General features: G+C 47.2%; 1 protein-coding gene across 3 annotated transcripts in view; it reads right to left on the bottom strand.

Annotated features, from left to right (window-relative positions):
* Positions 1 to 12,727, bottom strand: part of LOC311056316 (trinucleotide repeat-containing gene 6A protein-like) — a 54,932-nt gene that overhangs the window by 23,736 nt on the left and 18,469 nt on the right. The window contains exons 4-8 of one of the 3 annotated variants that reach the window (XM_084072858.1): positions 5,905 to 6,206; positions 5,277 to 5,324; positions 1,618 to 3,606; positions 1,268 to 1,463; positions 575 to 1,092 (exon numbers count right to left, since the gene is read on the bottom strand). In XM_084072858.1, the coding sequence (XP_083928984.1) occupies positions 575 to 1,092; positions 1,268 to 1,463; positions 1,618 to 3,606; positions 5,277 to 5,322 (2,749 nt within the window). In that variant the 5' untranslated portion in view covers positions 5,323 to 5,324; positions 5,905 to 6,206. The remainder of the gene's footprint in view (positions 1 to 574; positions 1,093 to 1,267; positions 1,464 to 1,617; positions 3,607 to 5,276; positions 5,325 to 5,904; positions 6,207 to 12,727) is intronic. The other 2 variants (XM_084072859.1, XM_084072860.1) reach the window with 2 other exon arrangements.

Here is a 12,727-nt window from a genome sequence, read left to right as displayed (position 1 = left end):
TACATCTAATGGTTCCATTTTTCAAGTTATTTTTCTCGTCATTGCTGGCTTCTTTAAAGAGGTGGTGCCATGGTTTTGCACTTTTTCTGTTTTTCATGTGTTTATGAGGTTGATAGAACTTCACTAAGCCCCCTGGTGGTGTTTTTATGGTGTTTTATGTCTTCTCTGACTATTTTGAGTTGAAACCTTGAGGGTCAAACGTGCCAATAGAAAAACAGCGCTTTAGTGACATAGTAAAAACGTACCCTCCCCCTTATTATCATGACACAACAGGTGTGGGCATGAGGAGGAGGAGAGACTAGGACAGGTGGGTGGTGCTTAGGTGGTGGAGGAGGTGCTAAGGTGAGGTATACTTAATGAACTGGAGGCGTGTCCACATAAAAACAGAATTTTAAGAATTTTTAACAACTTTTTTGAAAAAAATCTTCCTCCTAGTATAACCATAATACCTGATGATTATGTTTTAGGGGGGGAAGAAATCACTGAAAATCACGGCACCCCATCTTTAAGCCATAGCTTCATCAACACACAAGGTCAACACACAAGGTCATACTAACTCCAAGGAGAAACTCACCTGAGGGCTTGCCAGGGCCTTGGTTGCCTCTTGACATGTTGGCTTCAGGCCCTTTCCCCCACTCAGAGGGGTTAGAAGGCTTGGGACTCTGCTCACCCCAGTTCTGGGAACTGTGACTCTGCTTCATCGGCTGTGGCTCCCCCCAGCCCTGGGTACTGTTCTGGGGGTTGGGTTTGTGAACATTGTCGCCCCAGTTGGAGCCAGGGTTTGAGGAGTTCTGGTCGGTGGTGTTTGACCCCCCACTCCCAACCCAGGTATTACTGCTGCTGCTGGTGGTGGTGGTATTGTTGGTGTTGGTTCGGCTTGGATCGCTCCAACATCCAGAACCGGACCGGTCACTGTCGCCGTCCCAAGTCCCGGACCCTTTCTGGGGTTCTCCCCAGTGGTTGCTGGACCCTCCTCTGGAGGCCTCCCCACTCTTGCCCCAGCCATCAGTCCCAGCTCCACTGCTCCCACCCCAGCCCTGCTGGTGCTGTTGTTTGGGCTGCGGTTTGGGAGCATTGGTCCAGGTGTTGGACCTAAACAGAAAGAATTATGAGGTTTCATTTTACAGAGATGTACTGTACAAGTCAGCAGACCACAATGGTGTGCAATGCTCCTGAAATTAAATGAATTGAAGATTTAGCACAAAAATACCTAATGACAGTGCTGATGTAGTATTTCTAGCACCGGTAACAGTGAATCTACCAGTACCTGTCATCCTTGTTGGTGTTGTTATGCCAGGTGTTACTGCTGCTTCCCTTGTAGCTGGACCCGTCGTCCCAGCCTCCCTGTGGCCCTGGACCTCCTCCTGGACCTTTACTGTCCCCCCACCCAGAGTTTGATCTTTGATCTCCCCAGCCAGAGTTTCCAGTGTCTGGGCCTGAGCTGCCCGGCCCGTCGCCCCAACCTGGAATCCAATAAGATGATTTTAATATTACCGTCTTTGACACAATGTTGTGTATTATTTTACCTTGATACAATATTGCGTATTATTTTACATAGAAATAAAAACACAAGACACACAATATCCTTAACACACAAGGACAGAAATGTGCACCAACCTCCAGAGGAGGAGGACTGGGAGGGTGCTGCCGGTTGTGCTGTGCCCCAGCCAGAGCCTCCGTTGCTGGGCTTCTTCTCATCTCCTCTGGGTGCCTGGAGGTGTTTGATGGCAGGGGCGCTGACGTCCCAGGCGGTGTTCTGCCTTACCGGTGTCTGTCCCCATCCAGTGTTGGACAAGACCCTGGGGTCCACATCGCCTCGGTTCAGGGCAGGTGGTGGTGGTGCAGGGATGGGAACTCTTCTGCGATTCAAGTCTCTACCATTCCTGTCCGGGCCTGAACGTCCTCCGGAACTCTCTCCGCTACCCTCACTTCCTCCAGACCGCCCCCAGCCTCCGGCAACACTTCCTGGGACCTGGCTTGCTGGCCCGCTGGTCCCTCCTCCCGTCCCAAGAGCGTCATCTTCCAAACTCTTCCAGCCATTGTTGGTGGAGCTTCCCTTACGGCCTCCCATGTCTCCGTGGCTGTTACCAGGAGGCATAGTGCCCCATTCCCCATTGGACATTTTGTTATTGGATGAGGAAGACGAGGACGATGAAGAAGAGGAGCCGCTGCTCCCCCAGGGACGAGGTATCCCACCTTGAGGGCCCATCATGTTAGGGTTGCCGTTTCCCAGTGCTGGGCCTGCAGAGCCTGGGCCTTGAATTGAACCAGTGCCCCAGGATGAGCTGCTCTGAGCTGGGTTAGGATTATTGGTGATCCCCTGGTCCCAGCGTGGGGCCCCAGTGTTGTTGTGGTTATTATTACTCTTGTAAGCAGCAGCCGAGGAGATTTGGGGGTTCCCAGCCTGCATTAAGGCAGGGTTTTGGGGGTTCACAGTGTCTTCATTAGCAGGGCCCTTGTCTCCGGGGTAGGTAGTGGCGCCCCATGGCGTACCGAAGGCCCCTGGGATCCCCGCCTCTCCATGGGGGTGCTGGGGGGCTGGAGAGGGGGTTCCATTGGCCAGTGGACCCCCATTCCCTCCTCCGATGGAGCCCCACGTTGCGTCTCCGCTCAACTGGGACGAGGCGGTAGAGTTTGGTAGAGTAGAGGTCATTGTGGCATTAGTAGTAGTAGTAGTATTCATCATCATAGTGTTATTTGGTCCATTGGGTTCAGTGTTAAGGTTGGTGAGCTGTTGGCCACCGTTACCACTGTTGCTGCTTCCTAACACCTTGCTGCTTGCTGTACCATTGCTCACCTCGCTGTCCTCCATTATGCTGCCATTGTCTGGAGCTGCCATTCCCCCCCAGCCCAGCAGGGAGCCCTGGTGGGGAGCCATTCCCAGTTTGGAGCTCATCCCCTGAGCCTGCCGTTGGCCCAGGGAGTTTGGGCTGTGGGTGGAGTTCTGGGGCCAGGCACCGTGGTTGGCGTTTGGGTTCAACCCCCCATTGATGCAGGGGCCTGTGCCACTGGACTGGGAACCCCACACGCCGCTGTTATTGACCAGCTTGCTGTTGTTGCTGTGGATACCCATGGCGTTATTGCTGCAGATATTCCCCGACCCGACCATGGAGTAGCCGTTATTTCCACCAATTCCCATTCCCCCGGCAATCTGCCGGCCAACAGTGTTGCAGTTACCGTCTCCATTCACTGAAACGCCGACCATCATGGGGGAGGGCACAGAGGAGGAAATAGCAGAGGGTGACGTGGAGGTCACGGGAGAAGAAGTATTTGCCGATGACATCATCATCGCTGTCGTCGCAGCGGCGGTGGCAAGATTTTTCTCTGAGCCAATCGGGGAGCTAGAGTCAGCGTCCATGCATTCTGATGCCAACTCGGGGTCTGAGCCCAACCCACAGCCGGAGGATGAAGAGGAGGAGGAGGAGGAAGAGGAAGAGGAGGAAGGGGGCCACACAGACGAGTTTGGGGAGGAAGGGGTGTTGGGTTTGTCAGTGCCTCCGTCAACTAGGACTTTCCCCCAGTTGCTGTTGCCGTCGCTGCTGCAGGGAGAGGCAGGGCACCAGGGGGAAGGCTCATACTGCGAGTCCAGGCCAGGGTGCTCTAGACCTGGGGAGACAGCAAGGGGATGGGGGGAAATAGAGTCAGATAGAGGATGATGTGGTTAGATCTTTACTTATTTTCCCTTTGGTTGGTGTGTGTGTGTGTGTGTGTGTGTGTGTGTGTGTGTGTGTGTGTGTGTGTGTGTGTGTGTGTGTGTGTGTGTGTGTGTGTGTGTGTGTGTGTGTGTGTGTGTGTGTGTGTGTGTGTGTGTGTGTGTGTGTGTGTGTGCTTTCGCCCAAATTGAAGCCCTAAAACACAGGTTAAGTTCAGCACTTAAGATACTAAATGCTCAGTAAATAATCAGGAAAACACATAATAAGATAAAGCTCCCCATTCTGACACTAAACGGTTAATCCCGCCCTCCTCCCACTCTCCAATCTCCTCTTTGCTTTCATCCCTCCATCTCCCGTTCCCCCCCACCCCTCCCTCCCAGCAGTCATGCTGTTCTAGGTCTTGTAGGCACCGGGCCCAGGCCCGGACCCAGCTGCCACCATTTTGTCTCCACAGCAGGGCTACTAATGTCTGCCAGAGACACTGACTAGCAGCCAGGGAAGAGGAAGAGGGAAGGTGGGGCTGAGGAGGGACAGGTGGTGTCAACAAAGAGAAAGGTGGAGGGAGGAGAGTAGGTGACAACTGAATGAAGAGGGGAGAGAAGGTGGTTATCTTAACAGAGGGAGCGGAGCGGAGGAGGCGGCAGAGAGGAGGAAGACGTGAGAGGAGGTCAAAGAGAAGAGGACGAGAGAAGGCAGTAGCAGCTGAGTCGGGAAATACAAAGCATGAACACAAAGATGGAGAGAGACCAATGTTTTAATGAAACTAGCATTGGAACTAACTGGGTCAGCGACGTGAATGGAGAACATGAGATGTTTGAGAGGTGAGGGAGGGAGAGAGAGAAGGGGGGCTAGAGGGAGAGAAGAGGGAGTGAGAGCGAGGGAGGGAGGGAGGGGAGAGAGAAAGCGAGGGAGGGTGCAAATGTCTTTTCTCTCCTGTGCCAGTTGTGCTCCTCCCAAAATAAAACAGCTCAATAATAGAACAACTTCCTGTGTTTATCTGGCATCCGTTAAAGCTGCCAGGCTGTGCGTTACTGAAATGAAAAAGTACTTTCGAAAATATGTCAGACGTAGTTTGTCTGAGTAATATGGTTGCCAGTATAAAATGTTTTCTATTCCAAGTTAGTTTACGGCAAGTAGAAGAAAAAATATAATGATAATAATACCTTGTTTGTTAGGTTTGAATTTAGGGAATATGATCAATGGTTTCAGTCTTTTCGATCTTCTCTACTCGCTCCCACTATTTATTCTCTCTCCCTTGCCTCATCGCACAGTATAGACACACACACACACACACAAGATGGCTGCCAGCATTGCCTGGCAATTGTCCTGTTCACTTGCCAGCTCTCCCCTCTCTCACTCGTTGTCACCCTCTTTCTCACTTGCCCCCACTCATGCCCTTTCTCTGTCAGTGTCACAGGCACCGCTGTGAGCAAATCACATTCCACAGAGGTCAGTTGGCCTTGCGCACTTACAGAAACACGCATGCAGAGCAAAGTGTCCACTTTAGTCAGGCAAGGACCAAACAGAGGCCTAGATGGACAGACGGAGAGGAAAAGGGAGGGGGCAGCAAGGAGGAGAAAGGAACACAGGAGCGAGAATTGGAAGTAGAGGATGTGTAGTCACCTGTTTGATTAGGAGAGTGGCTGACGGAGTCCCGAATGGGAGCCATGCCTGGAAACAAAGAAAGGAAAGACTGTCAGACAGACTGAGGCAGAGAGAGAGACACGGACACATTGAGGAGAGACATGGAAGGAGAGCGGGATAAGAGACAGGCAAAGACAGGCAGATCATTGACAAGCCAGTGAGTAAAGAGGAAGATCCATTAGATGTTGTACAGATAGCGGACAGAACCAGTTACCTCTGTGGTTTCAATATCAGCAACTGTCTAACTGGCTCCTCAAATCCCACTGGTCCCGGGAATGAGTGCATGGACCATAGGTTATAGTAATGGGAGTTTGCTTTGGTTGAAATACACCCAAGATTACAATGTGTTGTATGTGCATAGCTTTGACTCGGTTTTTATTTCACCAATATTTATAAATCCGCACAAAATCACACATGACAGTCTTTCGATTGCATTGGAGTGAACTGATTATGCACAAAGACAAATGCATAATCGTGGTTTAGTAAGGACGTTTAGAGAAAATGTGACAACATAAGTGTATCAATGTTTGGTCCAGAAATATGATGATAAGTCTCCGATCTCACATCCCCCTGCTTTAGAAAGGGCATAGTTTGGTTGTGTGTTTACCTGTGATTGCAGAATGCGTCTGCGGCTCCTGGCCGGGCGTGAGGGCGCCCCCTGGCTGCGTGGAGGACACCGGACCTCTGGTTCCCAGGGCGACGTGGAGCGGGTCAAAGGTCTCGGCTCAGAGGTCACAGCCTCAGGGATCAGAGGTGGAGGGGCGGGGCTTGTCAGAGCGGGTGGCAGGCTGAGCGGGCCCCCTTGGCATCGCTGAGGACGTGCTGAAGAATGTATGTGTGTGGTGTGTGCACGCAGGGGAGAGGCGGGCGTGGTTTAGTTTCAGGACTTTGCCTTGATATGCTCTGGCACTGCATACAGAGAAAGGAGAGAGAAAAAGAGTGAGGAGAGAGAGGAGGAACAGAAGAAGAAAAAAAAAAGAGTGGAAAAATAGCCTGGTTAGCTAAACGATCAGCACATGCATTATGAACAGCTTCAGAGTTCGTTACGGACAAATGAACCCATCAAACATCGGTCACTGACAGCGGCGAAACAGATAATACTCTCCGATAAGGACGTGGCAGCCTTTTGAAATTAATTATACATCAAACCTCTGAGACAGAGTCAAGTGAGGCGTCTCATCCTGTCTGCCTCTCTACACGGTACATCACCTAGGGTCACTATGTCATAACACACAGCAACCCATCGATCTATAAATTCAAGGAATCTCTCATTTGGTCCTATTGTATCTCTCGCACATGGTGGGTGTATTGCTGAGGACCCAAGGATGTGCTGTGCTGACTGAAGTCGATTGGATGAGAGGTTCTTCAGAACCAGTCCGCTCAAAATGGACACATTCTGAATGGCGGCCACACCCCAAACGGGCACTGCACTAGTAATGGTAATTCCACACCCAGTCTGTGTGTATGCGTGTCATTCAAAGACATAACAGAGCCACAGGTGTACAGAGAAACAATCCTGTGCTTCCTTCTCTGCTTTTTCATTTTGCCTACAGAGAAGAGGCAAAGATATGAACAGAAGAAAAAGAGAGATGGGTCATACCTCCCGGCAACCCCTTCTTGAGGGAGGCGTGTGTTGGACTACATTCGATTAGAACACAGACCGTCTGAGAAAAGGAAAGACCAGCCTAACATAGTTCCCCTTCTGTCCTCCTTGAGGTAGACGTGTGTGTGTGTGTGTGTGTGTGTGTGTGTGTGTGTGTGTGTGTGTGTGTGTGTGTGTGTGTGTGTGTGTGTGTGTGTGTGTGTGTGTGTTAAGAGTCCAGATTAGCTGTACAATAGGCTTTCAGCTGGCAGCACCATGGCAACCAAAACCTCTTAACTGAGAAAGGAAGGGGGGGCAGAGGCAGAGAGAGGTAGAGACTGAGCAAGAGAATGAAAAGGAGAAGACTGTAGTCAGAGAGATACACAATAGTCAGTGAAAGTGTGTGACAGTGAGAGGGTTATTCTCCCTGAATGTGTGTGTGTGCGTGCATGTTGCCCTTTCTGAGAGCAGGTTAGTCAGCAGCGTTAGCCTCTGAGTGCCTGCAGCAAAGAACACACGTCTATTTATAAATCCCTCAGTTCAAATAGCAGCTCGCTAGCTAGCCCCATAACACAACACACACACAATCCTCTGTGGTAACAAAGATCAACAAGTGCTTCATAGTATGCACGTGCAGTATGTGTGCATGTTGCATACAGAGAAAACATGTCTTGTATGCATTATAATACACATGGCAGGCTCCCGTGTAACATGTATCCAACAGCTCTAGTATATTATTAAAATACAATTTCACTGTTCAACTAACACAGAGATGAACATTTCTGTCTGAGCTATCAAGAACATCTCTATTAGTTAGGCTATGTGCTAACTGGCCTGCTATGCTCGACGCTTCAGCAATGTTCTAGCCAGCTACTTCACATACTGACACAAAAAAGGACACAGACACGCCATCTTTAACTGGAGCCAGATTCCAACACTAGCTGGCTAGCAGCTATGTTAGCTAGACAATGAAAACTGGGCATCCAGCCAGCCTGTAAGCCCAGACACACAGAGGCTGGCTGTAACCATTTATCAAACCTCTGGAACCAATCAAAAGGCAGTCAAGACAATGATGTCATAATAAGGGAGGAAATTCAGAGTCGGATGGGCCAAGAGTTCTTTTCCAGAACACGACGCTCAAAGAACGGAGTGGGAACAAGAGGAACCAAGCCACGAAATGAAATACAGTCCAGCGCTTTGAGTTACACTCCATGTATGAAAAACAGACTATGCAAACATTATGTTTATGTTGTGAATGAGTGTCACGCATGCATGCAGCTGCTCATACTTTTGTCAACGTTCATTTTCTTTCATATTGTAAATGTTCAATAATGCAAAACACCATGAATAGCTTCCTTCTATGTAACGGTAATGTATTATTATATGATATCTTTATAATTCCGAGGGGATTATGTGAGGAAAGAAAAGGATGCATCGTTATGGGGATAAATGGTGCACCGAACGAAGAAAAACAACAACAAACATCTACCAGCCACACAACACCACTCCTGGACAGCAGGCCTATGGCTCAGAGGTGTGTGTGTGTGTGTGTGTGTGTGTGTGTGTGTGTGTGTGTGTGTGTGTGTGTGTGTGTGTGTGTGTGTGTGTGTGTGTGTGTGTGTGTGTTACCATGTTCATGATAATCGGAACAGAGTACAAACTGTTCTTTTTCCCTCCTGACGTTCTCTCTACCATCCCCACCCCCCCAAACACACACACACACACACACACACACACACACTCTCTCTCTCTTCCTCTCAGAGTGCCTTTCATGAGGGCCTCTGGAGCTGGCTGCAGCCTGACTACTGGTATCAACTTACAGAGGGAATATAGGGACAGCAGAGAGAGAGACTCACTCAGAGAGAGAGAGTGACAGACAGAGAGATTCGGAGAGAGAGAAATGGAACTTAAGGGGGGAGAGAAGAGTAGAGAGCGGCTGTCTTGTCTGTCATCCAGGTTGATTTGAGAGGAATGCAGCAGCAGTTTCTAACTTGTACACAGAGAAAGGTCATCTTCCTGAAATCAGCAGCACAGGAATCCAGCACACTGTGTTCCTCTTCAGAATGGCCGGAAAACTAAGTCTATGACACTTCAGACTGGCATCCCAAAACCAATTTCTTGATTGTTTTAAAGGGCAAGACCACTTTCGTAGAGTTTTGGGTTGTGTAGTTACCTTGCCATGATAGAACTCCAAGTGGACAAGAAAAAAAGAATTGCTCCATTGATTAGAAATTGATCATTCTAAATATGCTCCTCATTGACTTACATTATACAGTGAAACAGCTCTCAAAGTCACTCTTTTAGCATGTAAACGAACGTAAACAAAATTGATTCAGACAATATAGAGCATCACCAAACCCAGTACGGTTTGTTTTTTTAATAAAAATGTTAACTTCCTGTTGATTTCACTATTTTTATTAGGAAGAAAACCCAGACTGGATCCGCAGATCCGGATCAGGAAGTTGACATTTTGGGTTTGGCGATGTGATGTTCTATATTGTCTGAATCAGCTTTGTTTGTGTTTGTTTATGTGCTAAAAGAGTGACTTTGAGAGCCGTTTCATTGTACAATGTAAGTCAATGAGGAGTATATTTTGAATCATCAATTTCTAATAGGTGGAGCAATTATTTTTGATTTCTTGTCCACCTTTGGAGTTACATCATGGCAAGGTAACTACACAACCCAAACCACTACTAAAGTGGTCTTGCCCTTTAACATCAAAAGAAACTGATTTTGCCAATCAGATTTGAACCACATTCCTAGGTGGTTTGAAATGTCATTCATATCTTACTTATTTTTTGCTTTTTACCCCTTTTTCTCCCCAATTTAGTTCTATTAATTCCTCCACATACATTTGTGTGTTGTCACTGCTGTTGTATCCTACCTATCTGCCAGCGAGGAGCCACCACAGGGAGGACCAAGACTCCAGCCTTCGTCCTGATCCTCCCGCCCCACACGCCCTGCTGACAGATGCCCCCCAGCCTGTAGGAGTACGTGCAGTGATGAATATGGCCACCTTGCACGGCTTTGCTCCCCGATCACGAGGCAATTTAGTGTTCGTGTAGATGACAAAGCCAGATGCAATCGATGGAATCGAACCCGCACCCTCCGCGCCCGTGGGCAGGTCATTTACCACTGCGTCACCCAAGCACACATTTTACTTCTAAAGATGTGACAACGCGGCTCAGCATTTGTGAGCTTGTAGATCTGTGGCTCAGCATTTGTGAGCTTGTAGATCTGCTTTTTTTTGGCAAGTGACACTTGTACGACACATTTTAACATGCATTAATCACACCTATGTCGTTATATCATTAAGACGGCAACCAATGCAGATATGTCAATGATGTCTGAATGCATGAATAGGATCTGATCACTTATAAACAACAGTGTGGACACTAGACAGTCAGTGTTAAAGATTGCATTTGAGAAACTAACCGGATTTGACCGCAATCTGAACAAAGCCCTAAGGAACCGAATGACTAAAGGTCAGCACAGATCAAAGATTTGTGATTGTGATGAAGACTAGATGAAACAGGCAACTCCTTGAAGAATCAAAAGGGGTACAGTGTAAACATTTCTAAACTGCCATTTTAGATCTATAATTTGAAACCAGACGACATGTTACACATCAAAGCAATATGTTTCCATGACGGCTCAGTCTAAGATTCAAGCCATTTTTCATGTGGAGTGATCTCTTTTGATTTCCAAAACAGTTTAGTCTCATCATGAATCTTTGATCTGAACTGGCCTTATTCAACTTGGCGTCCCTATTTTGGGTATGTCACTATGTGCAAACATTTTCAAAAATAGCAATAGCAGATCTACAAGGTCACATCTCCTTGGCTTACCCTAACCCTTGGCATTTTTGAAGATGGAGCGTTTAAGTGGAGCGTTTAAGTGGTGAAGGAACAAACTAAGAAAAAGGGTTTCTGGCTAAGCATTTTATAGTAGATCATTTTAATGTACCAACATCTTTACGGTCTCCATCATACAAGTGTTTACATGCTTACACATGACAAGCATTTAGCGCCATGGTCAGCACCAAGTATGATGCAGTCTAGTTGATACATCATCCCCACCCCTGTCATAACCACGGTAACAGGACTGTGGTGTGGGGTATTAAAAACAAAACCACCAGCTAAAGAACATTTTCATGTTTCACTTTTTAAAAATCAACTGTAATATCTCATAAGCTGCAACTATGGCAAGTTAAGAAAGGTCAGCGTCAACTTTCGATCAAAGTCCAACCAAATTGGACTTTGAGGCCAGCGGAATCGAAATGTGCCATTTCAAAAGGTAGCACTGCGAAGAGGTGGTCACCTCTCTCCACAAGGGGAAAAAGAAACTGTCAGCACAGCAGAGATATTGCTGCTTGTTGTATGCAAGCACCTTTATTGAAGCAAGCAACTAAAGAGAGGGGGATGGTTTAGTTATTTTTCTCCTGTGGTTATGTAAAGTCACCTGGAGAGGAGTAGAACACAGGTGGCAGGTGGCACCAACATTCAGCTGTACGGAGGTGGCAGACTCTGCGTGTGTGTGCATGTGTGTGTAAACCATTTGTATTTGTGACCTACAAAAGACCTAAATCCCAATCTTCTCATTGTGGGTGATCATCACTAACCACCAATCCTCCACATCACCCAAAGAAAAGGGCTATTGTTGTACATGTTAAGTAATAAAATCATTGTCAGCAGGAAAACAAAAACCATGAGATCATCTGACACTAGAATAGAATGGGGTTGGTTTCTTCAAACTTCCCACCATGTTGAGCATTCCAAAAATCTTGACTGGTGACCTACTTTGCAGCAGACAGTTACTAGGGTTAGATGATTTGTTATATAGTCAGACTTCTAGTCATACAGTTGACTTCTAAGCAGTTGGATATGATTACGAAAGCCCAGCTTTAAAATAATCATGAACAGGGTTAAATCTTCTGTGTTATGGTGTTTCTAAATGTGTCAAGTGAGAAGTGTTTTAAGCCAGTATTTAGCCAGATTAATATGACATCACTAGTCCCTGCACAGTCCAAAGTTCAAGATGTTAAAATGGCATCCATGATGTTCTCTGCTTTAATGCTTGGCCATCCCAACAATTCTGATTACACTGCATGTGTCCATTGGGGTGCCTGTTTTCTTTCCCCAGTTACTCGAGTTAGATGCCGGTGGGAGGTGAGGGTCATGGCCCACTCCAGTTGCTATGCAACTACTGAGAAACCATTTCAAATCACAGTGATGTTTTGCCGTGAGCCGAAATATTTTAAATTTTCAGAACCAGAGTACTTTTCCTCAACCCTGTCAGATCCTTACAACGAGAAAGAGGGTGGGGCCAGTTCTGTGATGTGAAGCCCCTGAATAACATACTGATGAATGAACACAGCAGGCATGCAATGATTATGAATGTAAAGTTAAGAATATCCATCCAGTCAGCCCAGTCACTCAGCTAACCAACCCAGTCAAAACAGCCCAGTTGGCCAGCCAAGCCAATCAGTCGATCTAAAAAAAGAGTGCGAGTGAGACGCCAACGGAGCAAAGCCTTAAATCAACTTTCTGCTAGATTAAAGTGAAATTAGCCGGTCTGCCAACCTGCAGATGGATATTTATTGTTTCTGTTCATTCCATAGTCATATTTTATCATGACCAAATTCCTAGTCGCAACTTGCTTATAGACACTCATGATTATTACGTACCGGTACTGTACTGGTAACATTAATCTATTGTGGGAATAGTCACTGAAGGTAAGTGTACGTGATGTTGTAAGTGAAAAAGTTAAAACTCTATATTCAGATGGATAGTAATCATTGCTATAGTGTTTGTTGAATAAAAAAAAAGGGGTCTTCCCGTCTTTCCAG

This window comes from Gymnoscopelus microlampas, assembly GCF_963454915.1.
Source record: "Gymnoscopelus microlampas genome assembly, chromosome: 11".
Lineage (NCBI taxonomy): Eukaryota > Metazoa > Chordata > Actinopteri > Myctophiformes > Myctophidae > Gymnoscopelus > Gymnoscopelus microlampas.
The sequence above is the reverse complement of the archived record's forward strand: the minus strand, read 5'-3'. Positions and strand labels throughout refer to the sequence as shown.